Source organism: Podarcis vaucheri (genome assembly GCF_965113315.1).
Source record: "Podarcis vaucheri genome assembly, chromosome: 7".
Taxonomy (NCBI): Eukaryota; Metazoa; Chordata; class Lepidosauria; order Squamata; family Lacertidae; genus Podarcis; species Podarcis vaucheri.
The window spans coordinates 19,447,415-19,475,414 of record NC_138765.1 but is presented as its reverse complement, the minus strand read 5'-3'; the positions used below and the strand labels follow the sequence as shown (position 1 = coordinate 19,475,414).

Below are 28,000 nucleotides of genomic sequence, written 5' to 3'. Positions count from 1 at the left end.
TCTGCAGAGGGGAAGAGTGCACTCCCATGGGTGGTGGAGTCAGAGCCTGCCTGGCCCTTGTTCCAGAGTGAAGACTTCACCTGAAGAAAAGAGGAAGGCATTCTGAGCCAGGTGGGATTAAACATCTCTAGATTTATGTGGGAGGGAAAGGGAAATTGTTCAGTAGCTGATTTTTTGGTGAATTTTGATACAGGGAAAAATGAGAGGGACTCAATGCGATTTATTTTATTTTTGCACTGGACTACATATAAACGTCTTTGTTCTAATTTCGACAATGCCAACTTTGCTGATACATTTCTTCGATCCACTTTTTAAAGTGAAGCCGTCCTGGATTTGTATGCAGATTGGAGCACAGCTATCCATTGGATTAGACATGTCTTTGAATTTTGTGGCTCGGTTCCAGTACAAAAATGTGCATTTTACGGCAGACATGCATTTCTGAGCATACAGAATGTATATTTGGTTGGGTGGGATGGATGAGTATAAAATGTGTACTTTAGGGGAAAGGGCATACAATTTAGATGTGAAATGTTGCTGCTTTTTGTTATCTACAGAAAATGGTACAGAATGGATCTCTTAAGTGCCCATGAAGCTGCCATGCATTGGAAATAGGCAAAGCCACCACTCCCAGATAGATAGGTTGATAGAGAGCTTACATACCAATATCCAGCAAAGCTGGGGGTTTATCCACACTTCCTCTTGTCCTCCTGCTTTCCCCTGGGAAAAAACAACTCTTTAGCCTTCAATCAGAGAAAAGAGCAATTTGGGTTTTCTATGGATTGCCGTTTTGCCATTTGCTCAGATTTAAAGCAAAAGAGCAAGTTTTCCCTGGAAAAGGAGCAGGGAAAGAAACGGCCATCTGGGTCAGACCTAAGGCATATTTCGCTCAGTAAGATGCAGTCATGGGCAGAGGATATCAAGCTTTTAGAGAGGAACCAGACACAAGTCCATGTAGTAACCGTCAGTGCCTAATACTCATGAATGCTGCCTCTGTGTTCAGAAATCAACAGATGAAGCTTCAGCATTGAGGACACAATTGCTCACTCATGTCTGGAGACAAAGACAAAGTTACAGAACACAGGAGGAGACGGCAATATAAGCTAGAGCCTGTCACTAATCTGTGTCCTTTCAATAACAGGGCAACAGGGAAACCATAAAAGGCAAAAAGAGAGGACTGAAAAAATAGAGGTAAAGAACATGTTTGGTATGCATATGGTTGAAAGTTCACAAAATATATAACATATCTATCTAAATTGTGACTTTGTGAAATTTATTCAACACATAATAGCAATTTACACATTCCCATTCTTTTTATAGTTTTTGGTAGAGTTGATACTTTATTGCTGCTGTCATTCTTGCCAATTGGAAATATTCACACAGTTTATTTTGCTATTCTCCCTTTGTTGGTGTAGTCTCCCCTTTCCAATTCTTTGCAGTTAACATTCTTGCTGCGGTTGTAGCATACAAGAACACCTTTTTCTTATCCTTTGGGATATTAATTCGCATAATGCTTAGGAGAAAGGCTTCATGGTTTGTTTGTTTTCCCAAATGTTTGTCTAAACATTTTTTAAAATTCATCATTGACAGTATTCCAAAATATTTTATCCCAACCCCACCACATGTGGTACATTGTTCCTTCCCCCTGATTACACATCAACCAAACGTTTGATTTTGATTTATATATTTTAGCCAATTTGCTGGGGGTCATGTACCACCTATACAGCATTTTCATGACATTTTCCTTTATTCTATAGCAGGCGGTGAATTTTTAGTCTTTTTGCTACAATCTTTCTCAATCCTCCATCTGGAAATGATATCCAAAATCTTTTGCCCATTTGATCATCACTTCCTTGATCTCTTCGTCCTCTACTTCCCAATCCAGCCTTAATCTATATGTTTTTGATATTTTCCTTTTGTTCTGTAATAATTCCTTTTCTAATTTTGATATATCTCATTTTCAAATCCATTTTTTTTCTAATTTAAACACCTTATTTAATTGATGATATTGTAACCAATCCGAACAATAATGTCTAATAGCTTCAAAATTCTCCAGTTTTAATTGGCTTTGTTCTTCTTTATATGTTGCCCAATTTGGTTCCACATTTTTTCTTTTTACCAAAAAGGCCTCCATCTCTATACTGTGTATAGAGCTTTTGAATTACATGCTTTAAAATACCCCTATGTACTTTTTCTTTATCATAACCTAGATATCCGTGCAATCCAACATGCCACCCGTATCTGTTGTCCCATCCTTCTATGTCCAATATATCTGTATTTTTCAATTTCATCCATTCTTTTAGTCAACATAAACATGAGGCTTCATAATAGAGTTTCAGATCTGGCAAGGTGAAGCCCCCTCTTTCCTTTATATCTGTTAATAATTTATATTTTATTCATGGCTTCTTGCCTTGCCTGGCACTGATTTGATCCCACAATGTCCCTATTTCCCCTGCCAGTGCTGCCACCACTAAGCTCAGGAAGGAGAATGAGCTGGCGCTTGTCCCGAGCAATGGCGGCAGCGGTGAAGGAGCACGCCGTTGCCTCTCTGTGTCTGCCACTGCCTGCCTCCTCCCTTCAGCAGCTCGTAGCTGTTTCTGGAAAATGGGCAAGAAGGATGTATACTTTACATGTTATACATAGAGTGTATTGCACTAAGCAATACACATGATGTATAATATATACCCTTTATGAGAACAGGGTGGAGAAGGAGGTCCCAGGTTTTGCAAACTGCCCCCAGAACCCAGAACATAAATTCTAAATGCCTGTCATAGTCTGCGCAGCCTGAAAACCTCTTCTGTCCAGGACAGCACAATCTGCTGCAGGCCTCTGAGCGCATGTGCATCTTTAAAGCACACCTGAACACATACTGCAACTGATGTGGAATAATGTGGATGTCTCCTTTCCCCAGGTTCATCATCCCTATTGTGCTCCTCAGTCTCACATCTGACCATTCTCACAATGCATATACTGCAGATCAGCGCTGTGATTTGTGCTTTCATCAGCCTTCTCCTCCTCCTCATCGCCCTGGGCTCAGCCTACTGGCTGCAAAGTGACAATGCGAACAGTGGCCTCTGGGTAGCTTGCGGCCCTATCTTTTCGATCTATACTTGTTACTCACCTTCGATTAATGCCGTACAAGGTAAGATCTTCTCTGTCTTGTGCTAGGAGTACTTAAGGTGCGGTATTCCAAAGGAGATTGAACTGAGGTTCATTTCTGAGGTTTGCAGCAGTGGGGGACCTAGTTGATCCTTCCTCAACCCTGGGTGCCAGCACAAAATGGCTGCTGTGGGTGGGCAGCAAAAAAATTAAAAGGAGATGGTAGTTCTTACCACTGAGGCTGGATCTACACGGATATGAAAAATGCTATAAAGACACTATAAAAAATATAGCTCTCAATGCTGTTTACCATTGACGATGGATCACTGCTCTACAGTGCCCTCTTGTGTCACATTTTAAGAACACATTTTTAACGTTATAATTGACCAGTGTAGATGAGTCCCCACTTTCCACATAAAAACCCCCTTGCCTCTGATTTTTAATATATGTTGTCAGGAAGCCATTTTTTTTTTGTCTGCCAAGACGCCCCTACCTTACATACAACCTTGCATGTTGCAAAGGATCCTGGGAGTGCTTTGGACTGCACACTCAATTTGCACTGTGCCCTTGGCAGGTTTACTGGCGCCCAATGTCACTCAGTGTGAATTGGGTGTGTCTTTTTTCAGTTCTGCGAAGCTGTGCATTGCAGGAGAAGATGGGTGGCGTTGGGCAAGTTGCACAGAAGAGATGTTTCCCTACCACAGCTAGTCTTCAAGTTGGCAAACCTATGATGAGCTTCAAAGGATACTTAGAACAATACAGACTAAACCAGTTGCCTCTCCTGATGGCGTCTCTCAGCAGCTTAACAGAGATATGAACCAGCATGGGGGAAAGAATGAACCCCTGTGGAGTGCAGTGGGTTATGCAACAGGCCAGTAACCATGGTGCTGAATAATAGGAGGCCGGCCCATTAGGGGAAATGGAGCATTGGTCCACCAGCGTCTGTCTGCTTTCAGCCAACACCCACCTACCACGGGTTGGCTGTGTCTGACATTCCCTCTTGCTCCACTTACTTTTGGTCTTCCTGCCATCTGCCCTACCAGTACTCATATGCATCAGCCACCACTGGTGACATCCCCCCTTTCAGGACTGACCAAGCAGGTAGGAGTAGATTCCTTTAAATGTGAATATTTATTTTGACTTTTCTATTAAAAAATACAGATTAATTCAGAAACAGGACAGAGAGCATGCAAAACTGGTATGTATCAGATAAAAACTGATCTACCCATCCCTGGTGGAAAGTATTACATGGCATGTCTGCAGGGCTATTGTCAAATCCCACAGATGCATTTAACCTTTTTTCTTTCTCTTCCTTCCTTCCCAAAAGGTTTCTACCATGCTACCCGAGCCTTCATGCTCTTCGGGATGATTGCTGGAGCCATCTCTTGCATTGGCCTTTGTTGCAACTTCTTTTCCTTCCAACTTGGCTTCATCTCCAAGACCAAGAACTCCGCTAAAGCCAGCCTTGTTGCAGGTATCATGGGGGTTCTGAGCATCTGCGTCCACACTAAGCCCAAGCCCCTGAAACCCCAGAAATCAGAGCTGTAGACACTTGCAGCCAATCGGAAGCCATGTCTTGGTTGTCCAATATTTTTGGAAGTTGAACAGACTCCCTTTGACAACCAAGGTACGACTGTATAGGGCTTTGTACACTAATTTTGAACCTTGCACAGGGGCTGATTGGCAGCCAGTGCATTTCTTTCAGCCGCAGTATATAAGTCAGTCATATTCCACTCCAGTGAGTAGTTGATCTTCTCCATTTAGCACTAACTGTAGCTTCCAGCTCAGCATCAAGGATTTAACTAACAAGTAACTTGATATCCTGATGTATTTTTTCTTCCTAGCTCTTTGTGTCATGATTGGCATGGCCATCTTCACAGGGCAGACAGGAGGAATTGCCCCTTATGGATGGGCTTTTGGCTTGGGCTGGGCAACCTTTCCTCTCTTCCTCATAACTGGTGAGTATTTGTCGAATGCTGGAAATGTACATCTTTATTTAAAGGTTTACCTTTGTGTAGAGTAGTCTGCTGCGTTATTTAGCTCAGAACAGTTTGGGGCTTCTCTACAGTGTGTCCATTTGAACACAGTTGAAAGCAGGTGTGTATTCCATGCAGAAGATTCAAAATGCACCATGTAGTTCTGTGGAAGAGAATATATTTCTGCCTTCTAGAACGGCAATTTGGGACCTCACTGATTAGGAAACGAGCTCAGAAGTCCAGATATCTTGGGTGGTGTTTTATTCTCCTCCCCCTGTTGCCCTAACCAGCCCCTTTTCTCTCCTGACAGGTGGGCTGGCTTTCGCCTTGGATAGAGCTGTGTCAACAGGAGCATGAAGAAAAGGCTGTGCTTCCACTTCAGATGACACCTGGGGCACACAGACCCAGCCTGCACTGGGGCGAGTTGGAGCTGGGGGGAACTGAATATAATGTAGGCCTGCCATATTTCAAAAAGTGAAAATCCGGACACAAAAGTTGTTGAACTTCTGTCAAAGTTGTTGAAGGTTTTTGTTTGTCTTTTTAGCCAAAGTTGTTGATCTTTCTTTGCAAAACCCCTAAGGGTTTTTGAGCTATCTTTACCGAAATTTGCTGAGATCTATACTTCTGACATGAACCGAATACCTGCTATGTCTGGGAAATTCCGGATGTATGGCAACTTTAATGACAAAACTGACATTTTTATAAGTCCAGCAAAGTGGTTAAGAAAATGGAAGTTATTTACTGATCGGTGTTGAACAGAACTTCTCCAATTGGCAGGGAAAATATGATTTGCTTAATGTATGCTGCTATTACCAGTTAAGAATGATGATGAACATTATTATAATTATATTGTAAATTTATTTGTTTGGTTTTTTCAAATTAAAATTTTACAATAACATATCAATATACAATATAGAAATAAGATTCCACAGAATCTCCTGGAGTTCCCTCCTCCCATTTGTGGGTCCTATTGTTAGTCCTTTCCTCCTGTGTATTCTATAATAATCCAAATCTTTTCATCTCCATTGTGTCCGAAATTCACAGTACTTCTGGCATTTGAATCAGTCTTCTTGGATGTGACTTTCTCTTTAACAGAAGGTTCCCACAGACAGCCTATTTATTCCTCCAAATATTTTTGCAAAAAACTTATTTGATGGAAACTGTTGTATATTGCTTTTTCTATGTCCCCCCCGAAGCTTTAATGAAAATCTCTCCCCCCCCAAAGCCAATGGGTATTGATATTGACTCAGCTGAACAGTTGGTAGAGCATGAGAATCTTAATCTCAAGGTCTTGGGTTCGAGTCCCATTTGGGCCAAAGATTACAGGGGGTTGGACTAGATGACCCTTGCGGCTAGGTGACTCTACAATTCTATGATTTTATAATAAAGAAGCTACAATGAGGAAAGCATCTGAGCAGGTCTGGGAACCTCAAGGTGATGAGCCAGACATCTGGTCCACTGCCTCCACTCCTTACCCTGCTCCTAGCAGTTAGATCTAATTATAGTAGTGCCAGCTGGCCAGGGGGAGATAGGAATTAATGCCCTGGCTTCCTCCTGTGTCTTTAGCTATGGTTTGATTTGCAGAAACCAGCAAGTGTAGATTTTGCTCTGGGCATGTCTGCAGGTGTATATGCCACTCATAGTGAGATTCATCTGCAATAACAGCAGAGCCAAGATTTGGGTGGATGCAAGTGATTTTATTCTCAAAATGCTTCACAAACAAGTCACAAAGAGCTACCGTTGGTTCTATCACCTCCTTTGGGCCAGGATACACCCCAGAAAAGCTCTGCCTGACGACATAATGAGGATGCAGTGTAGGGAGCAAAGTGTGCCTTCTTTGCTGCCTTCACTGCCTCTAGGTCGGCTTGATAATGAGCCCTTACCAGTGTTTGGGTCTTTCCTCCACTTGTGCTCAAACTGTATCCCAGCTTGTTTCCTTGTCCTAAGCTCTGGAGTAGTCATGAATGCTGCCTCTGTGTTCAGAAATCAACAGATGAAGCTTCAGCATAGAGGACACCTTACCAGTGTTTGGTTGCATTCATATGGATCTTTCCTCCACTTGCGTTCAAGCCATTTCCCAGCTTGTTTCCTCGTCCTAAGCTCTGGAGTCCTGTTTCATTGTGCATTTTAAGGTAGTGGCTGGTTTTATGATACACCTTTATTGTTTGATGTTCCTGTATCCCGTAAGTTGGTTTTTAAAAAATGCCCACTGCTTGAAAAGGTAAATGATTAAGCGGTGTAGGAACGTCTTAAATAAATAAGAAATAAAATTGTGATGTAAATCAATTTCCGGCTCCACAAAGTGGGAGAGGGCTTTCAGAGTGATCATATCAATAGCCCAAGCCATTCAGGTGTTCCAGAGGTCACCCAGAGCTTTGACACGGGCGTCAGTCATATCAGCCAGAAAACCTCCCAAAACCGTTTGGAATCCCACTGGATCCCTCAGCCTCTGGGGGCGGACCTTCTGAATAGGTTCCCCCACCTCCGTAGAGGGAAAAGTGCACTCCCATGGGTGGTGGAGTCAGAGCCTGCCTGGCCCTTGTTCCAGAGTGAAGACTTCACCTGAAGGAAAGAGGAAGGCATTCTGAGCCAGGTGGGATTAAACTTCTCTAGATTTATGCGGGAGGGAAAGGGAAATTGTTCAGTAGCTGATTTTTTGGTGAATTTTGATACAGGGAAAAATGAGAGGGACTCAATGCGATTTATTTTATTTTTGCACTGGACTACATATAAACGTCTTTGTTCTAATTTCGACAATGCCAACTTTGCTGATACATTTCTTCGATCCACTTTTTAAAGTGAAGCCGTCCTGGATTTGTATGCAGATTGGAGCACAGCTATCCATTGGATTAGACATGTCTTTGAATTTTGTGGCTCGGTTCCAGTACAAAAATGTGCATTTTACAGAAGACATGCATTTCTGAGCATACAGAATGTAAATTTGGTTGGGTGGGATGGAACAAATGAAAGGGACTAAAAACGATTTTATTTTTTATTTTTTGCACTGGACTTCTTTGTTCTAATTTTGATGATGCCTACTTTGCCGATGCATTTGTTTGATCCACTTTTGAAAGTGAAGCAGTCCTGGAACTGTATGCAGATTGGAGCTCTATTATTGCTCTATGGAAGGCAAACAGCATCAAAAGGCAAAGGAGACCCATTTGGAGAAATCATTCACCAGCTTGTCAACCAGAGTTGGCATCACTAGGCAGTCACAGAGGGCCACACCTAGAGACCCATTCCCAACCTCTGGATCTGTGCGCCATGAAATGTTGGTGTGCCATCAAGCTGAACAAACCTACAGAGGGGGTGGGGTGGGGAAGGGAGGTGGTGGTAGCCAGTGGCATCACAAGGGGGGCAGGTGCCATGTCTGGGTGGAGGGTGACAAAAAGGTACCCGGTGGGGTGCTCGGCCTGCCTCCCCTAGACTCAGCGGTGTGAGCAACCATCGCGCCAAATGTGGAGGATCCTCCGTTCACAGCTGCAGGCGCAAGCAGAGGATCCCGCCACCCCCCATGTGGTGTTCGAGTGGCGTCGCCAGCAAACCGCTACAACAACGCATGCACGGTGTCGCACACATGTGCTGTACATAGTGGCGCCACACATGTGGCGTCACTACATGCGTTGTATGTAGTGGTGCAATGCGTGCGCAGCCGGTGGTTTGCCCCGCCCTGCGTGTCGGTTAGCCTTCGTTCACCCCTGGCGGTAGCAGCACAAAATGGTTAAGCAGTACATTATTTCATTTAGGTACTTCATTTAGACTTTATTTTCTTTTTCCTTGATCCCTTGTTTCAGTGATCTACTAAATGTTTTTTCTTGATCTGGAAGGAGACCTAAAACGTATTCAAGCAAAAAAAACATGGCGGCACCAGCATAAGGTGCAAAAATCCCTGAGTAGGATTGACAGTTTGGTCATCCTGAGAATGAATCTGGCTCAAGTGAATTCTGCCCCAGACTTTGAAATTCTGCATTACCAGCACAGTTCCTGGATAGGAACTTGGCAGGATGGAATCCAGATTAAAGATGAGAATTTTGGATTCCCCCTACCCCCAGACCTTGGAGAAAGCTGAAATGCTAATATAGTTTCAGTGGTGAAATTGTGTTGTGTTGGGAACAATGTTTTCCCAAATAGCCATTTACACATTCCCATTCCTTTAAAAGTTTTTGGTAGGGTTGATACCCTATTGCTGCTTTAATTTTTGCCAATTCCAATTGGAAATATTCACACAGTTTACTTTATTGCTGCTGTCATTCTTGCCAATTCCAAATATTCACACAGTTTATTTTGCTATTCTCCCTTTGTTGGTATAGTCTCCCCTTTCCAATTCTTTGCAATTAACATTTTGCTGCGGTTGTAGCATACAAGAACACATTTTTCTTATCCTTTGGGATATCGATTCACATAATGCCTAGGAGAAAGGCTTCAGGGTTTGTTTGTTTTCCCAAATGTTTGTCTAAACATTTTTTAAACTTCATCATAGACAGTATTCCAAAATATTTTATCCCAACCCCACCACATGTGGTACATTGTTCCTTCCCCCTGATTACACATCCAGCAAACATTTGATTTTGATTTATATATTTTAGCCAATTTTCTGGGGATCATGTACCACCTATACATGAAATTTTCCTTTATTGTATAGCAGGCCATGAATTTTAAATCTTTTTGCCACATTTTTTCCCAATCCTCCATCTAGATAGGATATCCAAAATCTTTTGCCCATTTGATCATCACTTCTTTGATCTCCCCATCCTCTACCTCCCAATCCAGCAATAATCTATATGTTTTGATAATATTTTCTTTTTATTCTGTAATAATTCCTTTTCTAATTTTGATATCTCTTTTTCAAATCCAATTTTCTTATCTAATTTAAACACATCATTTAATGGATGGTATTTTAACCAATCCGTACAATAATGTCTAATTGCTTTAAATTTTTTCAGTTTTAATTAGCTTTGTTCTTCTTTTAGAATTTCTCTATATGTTGCCCAATTTGGATCCATATTTTTTCTCTTTACCGAAAAGACCTCCATCGGTGAAAGCCACCAAGGTGTCTTTATATATACAAAGTCTTTATCTCTGACCCATATTGTAAATAGAGAGTTTTGAATTATATGGTTTTAAAAAAACCTATGTACTTTTGCTTTATCATAACCTAGATATCCGTGCCATCCAACACGCCATCCATATCTGTTGTCCCATCCTTCTATGTCCAATATATCTGTATTTTTCAATGTCATCCATTCTTTTAGTCAACATAAACATGAGGCTTCATAATAGAGTTTCAGATCCGGCAAGGCGAAGCCCCCTCTTTCCTTTATATCTGTTAATAATTTATATTTAATTCGTGGATTCTTGCCTTGCCTGGCTACTGATTTGATCCCACAATGTCCCTATTTCCCCTGCCAGTGCTGCCACCACTGAGCTCAGGAAGGAGAATGAGCTGGCACTTTTCCCGAGCAATGGTGGCAGTTGTGAGGGAGCACCCCGTTGCCTCTCTGTGTCTGCCGCTGCCTGCCTCCTCCCTTGGGCAGCTCGTAGCTGTTTCTGGAAAGCGGGCAAGAATGATGTGTACTTTACATACTATACATAAAGTTTATTGCACTAAGCAATACACATGATGTATAATATATACCCTTTATGAGAACAGGGTGAGGAAGGAGGTCCCAGGTTTTGCAAACTGCCCTCAGAACCCAGAACATTAATTCTAAATGCCTGTCAAAGTCTCTGCAGCCTGAAAACCTCTTCTGTCCAGGACAGTACATTCTGTTGCAGGCCTTTGAGCATATGCGCATCTTTAAAGCGCACCTGAACACAAACTGCAACTGATGTGGAATAATGTGGATGTCTCCTTTCCCCAGGTTCATCATCCCTATTGTGCTCCTCAGTCTCACATCTGACCATTCTCACAATGCATATACTGCAGATCAGCGCTGTGGTTTGTGCTTTCATCAGCCTTCTCTTCCTCCTCATCGCCCTGGGCTCAGACTACTGGCAGCAAATTGGCCTCTGGCACAGTGGCCTCTGGAATGTGTGTTTTCCTAATTGCAAACCTATCGGGATGGTTGTGGCAGGTAAGATCTTCTCTGTCATGTGCTAGGAGTACTTAAGGTGCGGTATTCCAAAGCTGATTGAACTGATCTTCATTTCTAAAGCATGCAGCAGTATGTGGGGCACTTGATCATACTTCAACTCCCTGAAAGTCCGGTGTGACTAGGGATAACATATTTATTCTGTCTTAGGCACTGGGAATCATATTTTGATAAATATGCTCTGGAAGCCACCACAAAATGGCTGCTGTGGGAAGCAAAGAAATAGGTGACAGTAATCTGCAGCAGTGAGTCCCACTGCTGCCTTTACTATGGTATAATTTATGTAGGGCCGGACTGAGAGGTTTCGGCACTTGAGACAAAACAGAAAGTGCTTCTTCTTCTGTAGCTTCCTGCTTGTGGTAGCTGCCACCTGCAAGTTACACCAGCATTGCTGCGTCACAACTGAAACATCACCAATGACAGGATGCCTTCACTGCAATGGGGAGGGTTATGGGTAGACTTGGCGCAGTCGCAATGAGCTTCTGGCCATGTTTGGAGTGTAAACAAGGAGCTGGCGAGGGCGTGAGGATGTGAGTTCCCACATCTCCTTTGGAACACAGCTGTTTCTCTGCCAGGAAGTGTTTTCCTTCCCTGACTTAGAGTATGAGATCTGTGGCGAATGCTGCCCAAGGGGTTGCCCGAGATTCAGCCAAAAGACACTGCACTGCTCCTTCAAGTCAAAAATTCCTTCCTTGCACAGAAGGGATGCACATGGGTCCGTCAAATGAACCACTGCAGTGCTTGAAATGTCAAGTACGTGAACCAGCAACTCCTGCATCTGTCAGGAGGGCTGGGGCTGTGAGAGACGACAGCAGCCCCCCAGTGAGGACATATTGACGATGCAGCTGCAGGCTAGCATTTCTTGGAGCGCTGGAGGACAGGGATTAGGGGAGACTCTGTGCTGTTTTGATGATCGCACTACTGCCATTTTAAAATTGTGTTTTGAACTTATTGTAACCTGCCTCAAGAACTTTGGTTAGTAGGTGGGGTAGAGATATTCATAAATAAATAAAATAATCGTGGTGCTGAGTAATAGGGGGTTTGGGCTGGGTGTTCATCACTATGCAGATGACACCCAGCTCTACCTCTCTTTTAAATCGGAATTAGTGAAGGCAGTGAAGGTCCTGTGTGAGTGCCTGGAGGCGGTTGGAGGATGGATGGCGGCCAACAGATTTGGATTGAATTCTGAAAAGACAGAAGTACTGTTTTGGGGGGACAGGGGGCGGGTGAGTGTGGGGGACTCCCTGGCCCTGAATGGGGTAAATGTGCTCATGAAGGACCAGGTGCGCAGTCATTTTGGACTCACAGCTGTCCATGGAGGCGCAGGTCAATTCTGTGTCCAGGGCAGCTGTCTACCAGCTGTATCTGGTACACAGGCTGAGACCCTCCCTGCCTGCAGACTGTCTCGCCAGAGTGGTGCATGCTCTAGTTATCTCCTGCTTGGACTACTGCAATGCACTCTATGTGGGGCTACCTTTGAAGATGACCCGGAAACTACAGTTAATCCAGAATGCGGCAGCTAGACTGGTGACTGGGAGTGGCCACCGGGACCACATAACACTGGTCCTGAGAGATTTGCATTGGTTCCCAGTACGTTTCTGAGCACAATTCAAAGTGTTGGCGCTGACCTGTGAAGCCCTAAACGGCCTCGGTCCCGTATACCTATACCTGAAGGAGCATCTCCACCCCCATCGTTCAGCCCGGACACTGAGATCCAGCGCCGAGGGCCTTCTGGCGGTTCCCTCATTGTGAGAAGTGAGGTTACAGGGAACCAGACAGAGGGCCTTCTCAGTAGTGGCACCCGCCCTGTGGAATGCCCTCCCTTCAGATGTGAAGGAAATAAGAAGGTATCTTATTTTTAAAAGACATCTGAAGGCAGCCCTGTTTAGGGAAGTTTTTAATATTTAATGCTGTATTGTTTTTTACATTCAATTGGAAGCTGCCCAGAATGCCTGGGGAAACTCAGCCAGATGGGCGGGGTATAAATAATAAATTATTATTATTATTATTATTATTATTATTATTATTATTATTTTAGGAGCCTGATCCATTAGAGCAAATGGGGCACTGCCAACCCCCACCTGCCAGGGATTGGCTCTGCTTGACATGGCCTCTGGCACTGCCTACTGTTGGTCTCCCTGGCTGCTCTGGGCATTTAACCCCCTTCTTCCTTTCTCTTCCTTCCATCAAGATTCCGTTCATGCCATCCGAGCGTTCATGTTCCTCGGGATGATCGCTGGAGCCGTCTCTTGCATTATTCTCTGTGGAACATTTTTTGACTTCCAGTGTGGCTTCCTCTCCCGGGCCAGGACCTCAGCCATAGCCAGCCTTGTTGCAGGTATCCTTGGGGTCATATGCATCTGATTCCACAGTCCCCTCAAGCCCCTAAACTCAAAGCTGCAGACTGTTCCTGAACAAATCCCACAAATCCTACGCCAAGAAAACTTGAGCTAAAAGGAAAGTCCACACGGAATCCTATTGGTGGACTCCAACTAAGTCATATTCAGAGTAGACCCACTGAAATGTATTACCATGATAAAAGGTACAATTCAAACCCTTACTCTCCATCCTAGGAATTTAGAGTGTGGTGGAGCCACTACTGCATATCCAGTTCATCTGGAAGGTATGAATCTGCTGTAGGCCTCTCAGGAGGGTGAACGTCTAATGCTTCTTTCTGCAACACCTGCAACATCAGAAGTTGAAAGTAGGAGTCTAGAAAAGGGCTGTGGTCTAAATCACTGAGCCTCTTGGGCTTGCTGATCAGAAGGTCGGCTGTTCGAACCCCCACAATGGGATGAGCTCCCGTTATTCAGTCCCAGCTCCTGCCATCCTAGAAGTTTGAAAGCATGCCAAAAAGTGCAAGTAGATTAAAAGGTACTGCTGCGGCAGGAAGGTAAATGATGATTCCTTGTGCTGCTCTGGTTTCAGTGCTCCGTTACGCCAGAAGCAGCTTAGTCCTGCTGGCCACATGACCTGGAAAAACTGTCTGCGGACAAACTCTGGCTCCCTCGGCCTGTAAAGCTAGATGAGCACCGCAACCCCAGAGTCGTCTGTGACTAGACTTAACTGTCGGGGTCCTTTACCTTTACTAGAAAAGGGCTTAGTTATCTCTCTAAATACTTCTTTCCGCTTCCATTTCCACCAATGTCAGAGGTGCAAAGGAGAAGAGCCAGTTCAGAAAACACTTTATAAGCTTCCCCCTTCTTCTTTGCACCTCCAATATTATGGTGCAAAGGAGAAGAAGAGGATCACAAAGGTTCTTCAAAGCCTCCCCAGAAATGGCTCTTTTCCTACTGCAATATTGGAGATGGAAAAGAGCTGTATAGAGCAGCTTCCAGCTCAGCATCAAGGATTTAATTTACAAGTAACTTGATATCCTGATATATTTTTTCTTCCTAGCTGGTTGCGTCCTGATTGCCATGGCCACCTACACAGGGCAGACAGGAGGAAATGCCTCTTATGGATGGTCTTTCGGCTTGGGTTGGGCCTCCTTTCCTCTCTTCCTTATTACTGGTGAGTATGTGTCAAATGGGAAATGCTGAAAAAGCACGTCTTTATTAAAAAGTTTGCCTTCGCATAGCCTTGTCAGCTGCATTAGTTAAGTCTGGGGCTGCTCTACAGTGTGTCCATTTGAACACAGATGGAAGCAGGTGTGTGTGTGCGTATCCTTACCTGCCCAATGACATTGTGGGTTGGTATATACCAAGAGCGCTTCTTTCTTCAATTATCTGAGGCGCGGGCAAGGAAGAAAAAATATGGATACCCTAATTAGATGAAAGGTTTTATAACACCAAACCCACCCTTGTGGGTGGGATGCCAGGATCTAGAATTAATTTAGATTGAAAGCAGCATGTTGAGGATGAGCACAAACGATTGTGGATTGAGAAAATTGATTTTTTGTGTGCTACCTATGGGGTTAGTATATACGTAGGTGTTAAATAGCGTGAAGGGTAAGGTACATATCTGTGGGGCTCCAAAATCAGTCTCCGTGGGGTAGAACACTTATCTCATAGGACCACATCCTGCATCTCCCTTAACAGCAATGAAAGGACCTATTGCAAATCAGCACCCTCTCTTCCCCACTATGCCAGAAGGACTCCATAATGCCTGACTTGCATGACCAGGCATTGCATTCTACCCAACTCTCTGGATAACACTATGAAGGACATGGCACAGCTTGAATGGGATCAATCCAGACCACAACTTTATTGACATCAGAGGCAAGAGGTTGGGCATAAGCATCAGTCAACCATTTACTTCCAACCCACCTGCCAGAAGAGACACCAAGGGTCAACGCAGCAGCAGGGGTTCCTATGACTTACATCAAATAGGGGGACTCCCATGGGGGTCACCACCTTGAGGAGTGCTGAGGTCCAAGCCCACGCCTGGGCATACAGCCAGAAGCAACTCCTCCAGGACCCCTTTAATGGGATACCCTATATTTGGGGAGGGGTAGACCAAGACTACAACCTTTCCCCTGCCCGGGCAAGACTAAGGAGCATCCAATGCCTAGACCGCCAAAGTTGTGACAATTGCTATGAGGTAGGAAAAAACCAACAGGTTGATTTCCTTAATGGACAAATTCCTGCACCAAATATGGTGACCACCAATGCCACAGCTAGGTCTGAAAACAGTATGAAAAATGGCTGGCTGGCTGGGGGATCCAACACAAAACTAGTTGCTGGGACTAGGGCCAACCTGCCTCATCAAGCCCACTCCCTGGGAAGGCCCTGTCTCCAAGCCTGCCTGCCACTGGCCAATTTGCAGGCAGGCTTGAATCCAAAATGCCAGCTGATGAGGTGAGCTTGAAGCCGCCCTCGCCAGCCAGGCAGTCCCCAGCACCAGGGCCCCTGTCGGATGAGGGATCCAGGAGGCATTGCCTACCCACAGTGTGGCAGAAGGGTAAGCGGACTTCTATGAAATGCCACTGAGATGTCCAGAAGAACCAACAGCGTCACAGCCCCAATACCCAACCCTAGTCAAAGGTAATTTGGAGACACAACCGGTGCAGTTTCTGCCCCTTAGCAGAGCTGAAGCCAGAGTAATTGAGGCCAAGGTAATGCATGGGATCCCAAAGTGCCTGTAATGGAATGTTGACGTTCTATACAGTTATGTTGCCTAAGTATTGCAGATTGGTGGAGAAGCTGTAGCTCAGTATAACACGCATGTTTTTCATGTCCAAGCTTCAGAAGCTTCTCAGAAGGTTCTGAAAACGTATCTGGCCGGGACCCCGAGAACTGTTGGCACACAGGATTGATATATATGGCATCTATATCTATCTATCTATCTATCTATCTATCTATCTATCTATCTATCTATCTATCTATATCTATCTATCTATCTATCTATCTATCTATCTATCTATCTATCATCTATCTATCTATCTATCTATCTATCTATCTATCTATCTATCATCTATCATCTATCTATCTATCTATCATCTATCTATCTATCTATCTATCTATCTATCTATCTATCTATCTATCTATCATCTATCTATCTATCATCATCTATCTATCTATCATCTATCTATCTATCTATCTATCTATCTATCTATCTATCTATCTATCATCTATCTATCTATCTATCATCTATCTATCATCTATCATCTATCATTTATCTATCATCTCTATCTATCTATATCTACACACACACGTACAAGGCATGTATCTGCATAGCTGCTTCCTACAATCAAATCCAATACTACCCCAATAGTTCTAGGATTCCATGTGCCCATGGAGGACATCAGTAAAAGCCTCTTGCTTTAAAAATCGACACATCTACATCAAAATATGTATTTTATTATTGCATATGTTGACCTAAGATATGTGTTTATATATGTATGTTGTGGATACACACTAGTTCTTGTTACGTTTTATTTTAAAATAGATAATTTACAGTGTGATGTGAAAATGGGTTGGAACAGGTTTATGCATCAATGACACGGATGTGAGATAGGCTTATCCATCCACTCCTAGACACTTCCAGTTCTGCCCACAGCTAGTCGCTTGGAAAAGTCTCAAAATGCGCAGTCAGTGTGGTTCTGTGGAAGGGAATATATTTTGGTCCATGAAAACAGCAGGTCTTGGAGGATGAGCAAGAGAGGTAATGCTGGGGTCAGAGCCCCAGACATCTTGGGTGGTGTTTTATTCTGTTCCCCTGTTGCCCTAACCAGCCCCTTTTCTCTCCTGACAGGTGGGCTGGCTTTCCCCTTGGATAGGGCTGTGTCAACAGGAGTATGAAGAAAAGGCTGTGCTCCCACTTCGGATGACACCTGGGGCACACAGACACAGCCTGCACTGGAGCAAGTTGGAGCTGGGGGGAATTGAATATATTGTAGGGCTGCCATATTTAAAAAAGTGAAAATCAGAACACAAAAGTTGTTGAGATTTTGTCAAGGTGGTTGAGGTTTTGATTTTATTTTATTTTTGGATATTTTTTTGGCCAAAGTTGTTGAGCTTTCTTTGCAAAATCTCTAAGGGTTTTTGAGCTTTCTTTAATGAAATTTGCCGAGATCTACACTTCTGACAGGAACCGAATACCTGCTATGTCTGGGAAATTCCGGGTGTATGGCAACCCTACTTTAATGACAAAACTGACATTTTTATAGGTCCAGCAAGGTGGTTAAGAAAATGGAAGTTATTTACTGAATGCTGTAGAACAGGATTTCTCCAATTGGCGGGGGAAGAATATATATATCTGCACACAGGTTCTGAGGCCTAAAAGACAGCTTGGTTATAAGGGTGGAAGTGTGGGTTTGGATTTAGAATCAAGAGGTCTAATTTTGCTCCCAACAGACTTCCCTGCAAAGTAATAGGAAGCAATGGAACATCTCTCTTCTCCATCCCTTGATATGTGGCTCTTTCTCTCCCCCATGCAAGTTTTGGGAGAAAAGCAGTTCTTCTGGCATTTGAATCAGTCTTCTTGGATGTAAGTTTCTTTTTAACAGAAGGTTCCCACACACAGCCTATTTATTCCTCCCAATATACTTGCAGAAAACTTATGTGGAGGTTAGACCATATCTGGTCTTCATTCAGCATCCATCCTGATCTTTCTTGGGGAGTCATATTACAACAAGCATTCATCCTGCCTTTGCCCTGAATTGTTTGTCAAGTTTTTATTTGTGTTCCCAGTAATAATTCACTCATTTCTCACTTGTCAATGCATTTCCCAGCACTCCTCCCCAATCACACAAAGTCTGGGTTGTACCCCACTGAATTCCATTCAGAGTAGATTCATCGAAATTAATGGGCCTATGTTAGTAGATTAGCATTGGCTATAACCCTGATTCCTTTATATATATTTTTTAAAAATGGATTTGTTGTCCCAGAGTAATAGATGGCTTTAACCCACATTATTTATGTGCAACCCCAAATTTAGGGTACACAGTCTGGAGGCACCTTGAGTAAGCTTTCTAAATTTGGAAAAACAAATAGCCACCACACATATTGGCGCTACCAATTTTGTATAAATAGAGTTTTTAAAAAATGCTTATTTTTTTTCTCAGTGACTGCTGTGTGCAAAATGATTTTAAAAATAAATGAAATAAAAACAACATCCAAATACTCTCTGAGTTTCATGAGTTGCTCTCAAATGAGGGTGGGAAACCTACATTTGGCAGATTCCTCTCTTCATTTAACACAGGATTGGCACCATGAAGCTTACAGTCTCTGAATTATAGATAAGTGCAGAGACAGGATTGTGATCCATCTCTAGAACAGGGTTTCCTAAACTTTGGTCTCCAGCTGTTGTTGGACTACAAATCCCATCATCCCTAACTGATTCCATCAGCCAAAAGGCTAGGTTAGGCTAGGCGGTTGTAGTTTGAGGCAATAGGGGTATGCAATGAAAGAAGAAAGAGGGAAGGGGAGCAGGTGTTTGGTGTGGGTGTGTGTGTGTGCGCGCGCACGCGTGCTTGACATTGCAACTCCCCAGACCAGACTAGGCATAGAATTCTTTTCTTAAAATATTTGTGAATGATTAGGGGAGTGAGGCATAACTGACAAAAGCCCCTATCGCTGCTCATGTATTTTCATCTGCATGCAAAGTTATGAAAGTGCATCAACAACTCATGAGAAGCATTTTATTCACAAATGTATTTCTTTGGTTACTGATCTATGGCAGGCAAGCAGCATCAAAAGGCAAAGAAGGCCCATTAGGAGAAATCATATAGGTTAATGAGTCACCAACTTGTTAACCAGAGTTGGCGTCACTAGGCAGTCACAGAGGGCCAGACTAGAGACCCATGCCCACTCTCTGGATTCAGTCTTGCCTGATTGCTCCTCCTCCTCTACTGTTGCCCTTCTGGGTCAAGTCAAAGGTCCATCTAGCCTCAGTGACAGATCTGACTGCTCTCACAATGCATATACTGCAGATCAGTGCTGTGGTTAGTGCTTTCATCAGCCTTCTTCTCACTCTCATTGCCCTGGGCTCAGACCACTGGGTGCTAATTGGCAATTTGAACCGTGGCCTCTGGAAATTTTGTCGTCCTTCTGCTTCGAGCTATATTTGTTTTACATATTCGATGGATCTAGAACCAGGTGAGATCTTCTCTGTCTTGTGCTTGGACTACTTAAGGTATGGAATTCTAAAGCAGATTGAACTGATTTTCCTTTCTAAGGCATGCAGCAGTGGGGGGGGGGGCAGTTGATTCTTCAACCCCCTGAAAGTCCAGTGTGACTAGAGATAACACATTTACCCTGTCCTTTTTTTGGGGGGGGGGTTTAAAATAGTAGGTGCTGGGACTCATATCTTGATAAAGGTGTCCTGAGTGCCAGCACAAAATGGCAGCAAAAAAAATAAAAGGTGATGGTACTTCTTACCACTGAGGCTGGATCTACACAGATATGAAAAATGCTATAAAAACACTATAAAAATATAGCTCCCAATGCTATTTACCATTGACGACGGATCACTGATATACGGTGCCCTCTCATGTCACATTTTTAGAACACATTTTTAACGTTATAATTGACCAGTGCAGATGAGTCCCCACTTTCCACAAAAAAACCCTTGCATTTGATTTTTAATATATGCAGTCTGGAAGCCATTTTTGTCTGGCAAGGATCCCCTACCATATACAACCTTGCATGTTGCAAAGGATCCTGGGAGTGCTTTGGAGTGCCCACTCCATTTGCACTGTGCTCTTGGCAGGTTTGCTGTGCCCCAATGTCACTCGGTGTGAGTTGTGTGTGTTTTTCTTCAGTTCTGCGAAGCTGTGCGTTGAAGGAGAAGATCGGTGGCGTTGGGCAAGTTTCTCTGAAGAGATGTTTCCCTACCACAACTAGTCTTCAAGTTGGCAAACCTATGATAAGCTTCTTCTCCTTCTTCTTTAAATAAGAATAAACATGTGCATCCCACCACCCAGACCATTCCATTGTAATTATCCAACCTCCCAAAATTTCAGCGCCTCTTGTGGTGGTCCGACTCCTTTGTTTCAACAGTACAAACTCCACAAACACCCTCCATTTCTCCCCAAAATCATTTCTCCTGCATATTTCCCCTCTTACATTAATGGCACATGTTAGTAAAGGTAAAGGGAAACCTGACCATTAGGTCCAGTCGTGGCCGACTCTGGGGTTGCGGCGCTCATCTCGCTTTACTGGCCAAGGAAGCCGGCATACAGCTTCCAGGTCATGTGGTCAGCATGACTAAGCCGCTTCTGGCGAACCAGAGCAGCGCATGGAAACGCCGTTTACCTTCCCGCCGGAGTGGTACCTATTTATCTACTTGCACTTTGACATGCTTTCAAACTGCTAGGTTGGCAGCAGCTGGGACTGAGCAACGGGAGCTCACCCCATCACGGGGATTCGAACCCCTGACCTTCTGATCAGCAAATCCTAGGTTTGTGGTTTAACCCACAGCGCCACCCGCGTCCCTAATGGCACATGTTAATTTATTGTTAATAGCTATATCCCACACCTCTTTATACCATTCTTCCATTTTATTTTCTGCTTGCCCCTTCCACTTCCTAGCTATCATAATTCGTGTAGCAGTCAATAAATTAGTGAGCAAGTCCTGTATAGCCTGTGAACCTTCCACCCCATCGTAAATTGATAATAATGCTACCTCTGGACTTTTGGTCAGCTTTAACCCAGTGATTTCTGTTATCACCTTAAACACCTTTTGTAAAAAAAAATAAAAAATTGTACATATTTGCACCCCCGCAGGTGAACATAATTTCCAGTTTCCTGGCATCCCCTCCAACATAACACTGAATATTTCTTGTTTATTTGATTTAATCTGACTGGTGTCAAATGCCATCTCCTAATTAATTTATAATTATTTTCTTTTATTCTTATAGACAGCATTTTCAACATATGTTTCTCCCATAATTCCCCCAGCTGTCACTATGTAACTGCCCTGTTGTTTTCTTTTCCCACACCTCTTTTAATTGATCTCCTTGATCCTCCATTTCTATTAATATTTTATAAATTTCACTGATTTCCCTTTTTATAACTGTATTTTTTCTTTATCTCTCCTTTTTATTTTATTTTTTTTTCCGAATTTTGTATATTCCTTGCAGTTCTTGTTTTCCCTTGACCATTTCTTTGTCCATTGCGCCAGTTGTTTACAGTTAAACCAAGTTATTTTACTTCCTTTTAGAGCTTCTCTTATTTTTTCTTTGCGTCACATTTTCTCCACTCAAAGGATTGAGTGGAGAAAATGTGACGCAAAGAAAAAATAAGAGAAGCTCTAAAAGGAAGTAAATTGAAAAAGAAGCCAAAGAGAAGAAAATACTTAAAATAAAGGATTATTTTAAGTATTTTCTTCTCTTTGGCTTCTTTTTCAATTTACTTTTTTCAATTTACTGGGAGGTCTTCTGTCATCATCACCGGGGTTAGTGGGGAATTTGCTTGTATCATTTTTCCTTTATATTTCGCCCATATCTCAATGATATTTCTTAGTAAGGGATTTTCAATATTCTGCCACCATTGTCTATTTGGTTTGATAAAAAATATATTCACTAACTTCTTCCTCATTTCCTGTATACCACTCTCTAACCATTCTCTCTCTCCTTGTTCTGTTATACCATCTATGATATATCTTAATCATACCATCTTCTTTTATTAATTCTAGGTTTTTTATCCCCATTACAAAATTTATTAATCATACTTTGCCAACACTTTATCCCTGTCTCCGTTATCTTAATTGGTAACATTCTAAATAAAAAAATTACTCTAGAAAAAAGTTCATTTTAATTATCACTAGTCTTCCAAACCATGAAAGCTTAATTTTCTTATATTCCTCCAGCTTTTCCTTAATTTCCTTCTTTAATTTATTAAGGTTCTCTTGTTCTAAATTTTCTAAATTTCTTGTTATATTTATTCCCAAGTACTTCATTACATTTCTTAGTTTTTATATCTATTTTTATTTCCTTCAAAATGATAAGCTTCTAAGGATACTCAGGAATACATGCTATACACATTTTTGTCTACTTGAAGAAGCCATGGTCCAATCTGAAAAATACAAATATTTATGTTACAAAACTATAAAAATAATAAAAAATTAAGTTTGCAAAACAATAATTACCATGTGGTTTAGGGTAGATCAATGTGTCAGTGTCCACTTATCCCCAGTGTAAATATGACATATCGGCAAAAGTCAGAAATTGAAAGATAACTATAGCATGTACACAAAAATCAATTTCAGATTTGAAATCAGCATTGAAAGAACATATAAAAACAGTTGAAAAATCTCATGCAGAAGGGGAAAAAAATTGTTCCCCAGTATACTGTGTATCCCAAGGGAATACATTTTTTTTGCATACCTCCAACTGTACGTAGATATTCATGTCATGTTCAATGCTATGTAAGTCACTTACATTTATACTCATATTGTACTACTTTGGCTATGTGTTTAATAAAATATTGAAAAACATTGTGAAAAACAAAGATTATGGTGAAAAGTGAAAAACATGAATTGCAAAAAATTAGAGCTTACAGAACAAAACCATCTTCAGATATGAAATCAGCACATCGAAATTAGGTTAGAACAAAATTCTTGTTTCCCAGTGTTATAAACCAATTTCGTTATTAAACAATGATTATAAACTGTTTGCCAACATATTGGCTAACAGGATGAAAATAATTTTGAAAGAATACATACAACATGATCAGGCAGGTTTTCTTCCAGGGAGACAAATGAAGGATAATATAAGAAATATTCTAGATATAATAGAATACCTGGGAGCAAGAAATGAAAAACAGCAGCATTGATGTTTATAGATGCTGAAAAAGCCTTTGACTCTTGTCTCTTGGGAATTCATGGAAAAAATTCTTGGAGAAATGGGCTTTGGAGAAAATTTTGGGAGAGGGAGTCAAGCAATATATTCGGATCAAAAAGCAAAATTAATTGTAAATCAAGTGATAACAGATGAATGTAAGATACAGAAGGGAACAAGACAGGGATATCCTTTAACACCGTTATTATTCATTTTGGTCCTAGAAGTCCTGACGAGAACTATCAGGGCAGATGAAAATATCAGATGAATTATGGTAGCGAAAAAGACATATAAATTGAAAGCATATGCTTATGACCTTGTAATTACAGTGGAAGACCCCAAGAATTCTGTTCCGAAAGTCCTAGAAAAAATGCAGGAATTTGGGCAGGTGGCAGGCTTCAAATTAAATAAAAATAAGACAAAGCTGTTAGTAAAAAACCTATCAGAAAAGGGTAACAAAGTATTTATCAGAGTATAGAAAAAGAGATTCATAAAAAGGTTAAATATTTAGGAATTTGGCTCACAACCAAGAATATAAATACAGTGGTACCTCTGGTTACAAACTTAATTCGTTCTGGAGGTCCGTTCTTAACCTGAAACCGTTCTTAACCTGATGTACCACTTTAGCTAATGGGGCCTCCCAGTACCGCTGGGCTGCTGCCGTGCAATTTCAGTTCTCATCCTGAGGTAAAGTTCTTAACCCGAGGTACTACTTCCGGGTTAGCGGAGTCTGTAACCCAAAGTGTTTGTAACCGAGGTGTTTGTAACCCGAGGTACCACTGTATCTTTAAGGATAATTATGAAAATATTTGGAAGGAAATAAAAAGGAATCTAGAAATATGGGGTAGAATGCAACCCGTGCATATGCAGACGCGTCTTACGTTTACTACAGGATGCGAACGGGGCTCCGGAATGGATCCCGTTCGTATCCAGAGGTACCACTGTATACAGATTAATTCTGAAACAGGACAGAGTGCATGCAAAACTGATATGTGTCAGATAAAAACTGATTGATCCATCCACAGGGGGAAATATTACATGGGACATCTGCAGGCTATTGCCAAATCCCACAGATGCATTTAACCTTTTTTCTTTCTCTTCCTTCCTTCCTGAAAGATTCGTACCATGCTACCCGAGCCTTCTTGTTCTTCGGGATGATCGCTGGAGCCATCTCTTGCATTGGTCTTTGTTGCACTTTCTTTCCCTTCCAACTTGGCTCCATCTCCAAGACTAAGAGCTCAGCTATAGCCAGCCTCATTGCAGGTATCATGGGGGTTCTGAGCATCTATGTCCACACTAAGCCCAAGCCCCTGAAACCCCAGAAATCAGAGCTGTAGACTGTGTTTAAACAGATTCCGTGCCAACAAGCCGAGCTCAAATGAAAAATATTCATTTCACAAAACACTATTGGCAGAACTAAGTTATACTCAGAATAGACCCACAGAAATTGATGGATATGAATAAGGGTGAAAAATGCCCTTCCCCCTCTCCACCTCCAGTTACAAAAGATTGGGGGGGTGAGATGCAAAGGGCTTTCATAGCCCTTCCGGGGAGGCTGCTTTCCACCTGCTATGCTGGAGTTAGAAAGTAGCCATGTGGGGTGCCTTCAAAAGCCACACTGTGGGGAGCAGTGGCTTCCATTGAATGAAAACCACATTCCCCTTCTTAATAATAATAATAATAACAACAAATGTTTATTTATGCCCAGCCAGAACCGGGCTCAGGGCGGCTAACACCAATAAAATTACAATAAAACGTAATAGAAAAAGAAAAAGAAACAGTTAATTAAAATATGGGTTAAAATATAGGTTAGAATACAATTTAAAATGCAGCCTCATTTTAGTAGTAACCCATAAATCAAAACCACAAGGGAAGGGAAACATAAAGGTCAGACTGAGTCCAAACCAAAGGCCAGGCGGAACAGCTCTGTCTTGCAGGCCCTGCGGAAAGATGTCAAATCCCACAGGGCCCTGGTCTCTTGTGACAGAGCGTTCCACCAAGTCAGGGCCAGTACTGAAAAGGCCCTGGCCCTAGTTGAGACCAATCTAACTTCCTTGCGGCTCGGGACCTGCAAAGTATTGTTATTTGTGGACCTTAAGGTCCTCCGTGGGGCATACCAGGAGACATGGTCCTTGAGTATAGCTTGCTTCTAAAACCTTCCCCCTTTCACCTCATGCTGCCACAACCAAGCAGGATGAAGAATTTGCCTGGCAGGAGGAGCAACACTGGGAGGTAGCCAGTAGCAGTGCTGGCAGATCTGTGCCTCTGGATCCTGAGAGCATGAACTACTACGTTGGCAGGCAGAGGAGCCAGCAGAGCAGGGCAGTGGCTACTACTTGTACTGACTATCTGTCAGTGAAGCCCCGCTGCTGACAAGAGAAGCAGAGGCAGGCATAGAGAGAGAACAGTTAAAAGTGGAAGGCAGAGAGGAGGGGGAGCGCAGCTGTAATTTGAGCTCTGAACATAGGGGAGAAGAAGGACAGGGCCAGAGTGAAAGGCTGCTGAGTGAGAGCTCAAATAGTGAGTCAGATCTTGGAATGCAGGAAGTATTCTCTCCCAAATCTCGTTGGATCACAAAAGTGGCTGAGACACGTGAAAGATACCAGAAAAGAAGGTGAGGGCTTCTGTGTTGGGGAAGGGGGAGGAGCTTAGTCTGGGCAACTCCATCTCCTGGGGAGAATGATGAGTAGAGGAGCTCCGTCATAGTTTGTTATTTTAGCAATAAATCTGAAATAATTAACAGCCAGAGTCGTCTCACTTTTGTGAGAGACACCAAGCCATAACATTATCCCTCTACATCTCACCTGCGCCACCCATTCACCACCATATTTTACATCGCTACCTGTCTGTGTTCTAGTGAACTGCAGAGTGATGACACACTTACTTTTTTATTATATGTAACTGATACGTATATTAAAAAGTTAAACAATATAATATGAAAACGATGTGAAAAATAACAACCATAAATATGAAAAACTGTTTAGAACAGCATCACATAATGCACAATCGATTCAAATCCAGGACAGATGCTAGCTGGGATAAAGACTGTAGCAGGTTTGTTGAATGCGGAACATCTTTAGCATGCACCAGAGAGACAATAATGGAGGGGCCTGTCTGATATATAATGTGAGGGAGTGCCAAAGTGTAGGTGCCACTACAACAAATACCCGATTTTGACATCATGTGGAGCGGACCTCCTCATAGCCTGGGACCTGCAGGATGGCATCTCTTGCAGAGCACAGTAGTCAGCTTAGGATGTAGGGGGTGAGATGATGTTTTAGGGCTCACTGGTCCATAGCTATATAGGACTTTGTACTAATTTTGAACCTTGCACAGGGTTTGATTGGCAGCCAGTGCATTTCTTTCAGCTGTAGTATATATGTTGGCCATATTCTACCCCAGTGAGTAGTTGATCCTCTCCATTTTGCACTAGCTGCAGCTTCCAGCTCAGCATCAAAGATTTAATTTACAAGTAACTTGATAACCTGATGTATATTTTCTTCCTAGCTGGTTGCGTCCTGATTGCCATGGCCACCTTCACAGGGTGTTTGACACCACAGAGGAGTTCTGAATGGTCTTATGGATGGTCTTTTGATTTGGGCTGGGCCACCTTTCCTCTCTTCCTTATTACTGGTGAGTATGTGTCAGATCAGAAATGCTGAAAATGCACATCTTTATTTAAAAGTTTGCCTTCGTGCAGCATGGTCAGCTTCATTATTTAAGTCTGGGGCTGCTCTACAGTGTGTCCATTTGAACACAGAGGAAAGCTGGTGTGTGTTCCCTGTAGAAGATTCAAAATGCACCTTGTAGTTCTGTGGAAGAGAATATATTTTTGCCTTCTAGAATGACAAGTTTGTGACCTCATGGATGAGGAAACGAGGTCAGCAGTCCAGATATCTTGGGTGATGTTTTTTCTGCTCCCCCTGTTGCTGTTGCCCTAACCAGCCCCTTTTCTCTCCTCACAGGTGGGCTGGCTTTCGCCTTGGATAGGGCTGTGTCAACAGCAGCATGAAGAAAAGGCTGTGCTTCCACTTCAGATGACACCTGGGGCACACAGACCCAGCCTGCACTGGGGCGAGTTGGAGCTGGGGGGAATTGAATATAATGTAGGGCTGCCATATTTTAAAAAGTGAAAATCCGGACACAAAATTGTTGAGTTTTTGTCAACGTTGTTGAGGTTTTTTTTAGTTTTGCCCAAAGTTGTTAAGCTTCCATTGCAAAATCTCTAAGGATTTCATCTTCAATAAAATTCGCCAAGATCTACACTTCCGACATGGACCGAATACCCGCTATGTCTGGGAAATTCTGGATGTATGGCAACTTTAATGACAAAGTGGCATTGTTATAATACCAGCAAGGTGGTTAAGAAACTGGGGAGTTATTTACTGAATGCTGTAGAACAGAACATCTCCAATTGGTGGGGAAGGATGATTAAAGTATTGTATTAGCTTAATGTATGCTGCTATTACCAGTTAATAATGGTGATGAACGTTGTTGTTGTTGTTGTTATTATTATCATCATCATCATCATCATGTAAATTTATTTATTTGGTTTTTTAAATTAAAATTTTACAATAACATGTCAATATACAATATTGAAATAAGATTCCATA

The 28,000-nt window shown here is 42.5% G+C and overlaps 2 protein-coding genes across 2 annotated transcripts; both read left to right on the top strand.

Annotated features, from left to right (window-relative positions):
* LOC309537332 (peripheral myelin protein 22-like) lies at nt 1-27,869 on the top strand. Its single transcript, XM_082232191.1, has 7 exons — nt 1-111; nt 1,001-1,188; nt 2,909-3,139; nt 4,424-4,570; nt 4,941-5,054; nt 5,383-5,596; nt 27,565-27,869. The coding sequence occupies exons 3-6, from the start codon at nt 2,959-2,961 to the stop codon at nt 5,427-5,429; spliced, it is 489 nt and encodes a 162-aa protein (XP_082088317.1). The 5' UTR covers nt 1-111; nt 1,001-1,188; nt 2,909-2,958; the 3' UTR covers nt 5,430-5,596; nt 27,565-27,869.
* LOC309537330 (lens fiber membrane intrinsic protein-like) lies at nt 19,513-27,568 on the top strand. The gene is made up of 4 exons (XM_082232189.1): nt 19,513-19,704; nt 24,504-24,650; nt 26,895-27,020; nt 27,353-27,568. The coding sequence occupies exons 1-4, from the start codon at nt 19,524-19,526 to the stop codon at nt 27,397-27,399; spliced, it is 501 nt and encodes a 166-aa protein (XP_082088315.1). The 5' UTR covers nt 19,513-19,523; the 3' UTR covers nt 27,400-27,568.
* Nucleotides 27,870-28,000: the final 131 nt, after the last annotated feature.

What these genes read in the sequence shown, in the direction of transcription:
- LOC309537332 (XM_082232191.1), top strand. Translation starts at nt 2,959, where the DNA reads ATGCATATACTGCAGATCAGCGCTGTGATTTGTGCTTTCATCAGCCTT. An exon ending in TAAAGCCAGCCTTGTTGCAG is followed by an intron (nt 4,571 to 4,940) that starts GTATCATGGGGG and finishes TTTTCTTCCTAG; the next exon opens with CTCTTTGTGTCATGATTGGC. An exon ending in TCCTCTCTTCCTCATAACTG is followed by an intron (nt 5,055 to 5,382) that starts GTGAGTATTTGT and finishes CTCTCCTGACAG; the next exon opens with GTGGGCTGGCTTTCGCCTTG.
- LOC309537330 (XM_082232189.1), top strand. Translation starts at nt 19,524, where the DNA reads ATGCATATACTGCAGATCAGTGCTGTGGTTAGTGCTTTCATCAGCCTT. An exon ending in TTCGATGGATCTAGAACCAG is followed by an intron (nt 19,705 to 24,503) that starts GTGAGATCTTCT and finishes CCTTCCTGAAAG; the next exon opens with ATTCGTACCATGCTACCCGA. An exon ending in TATAGCCAGCCTCATTGCAG is followed by an intron (nt 24,651 to 26,894) that starts GTATCATGGGGG and finishes TTTTCTTCCTAG; the next exon opens with CTGGTTGCGTCCTGATTGCC.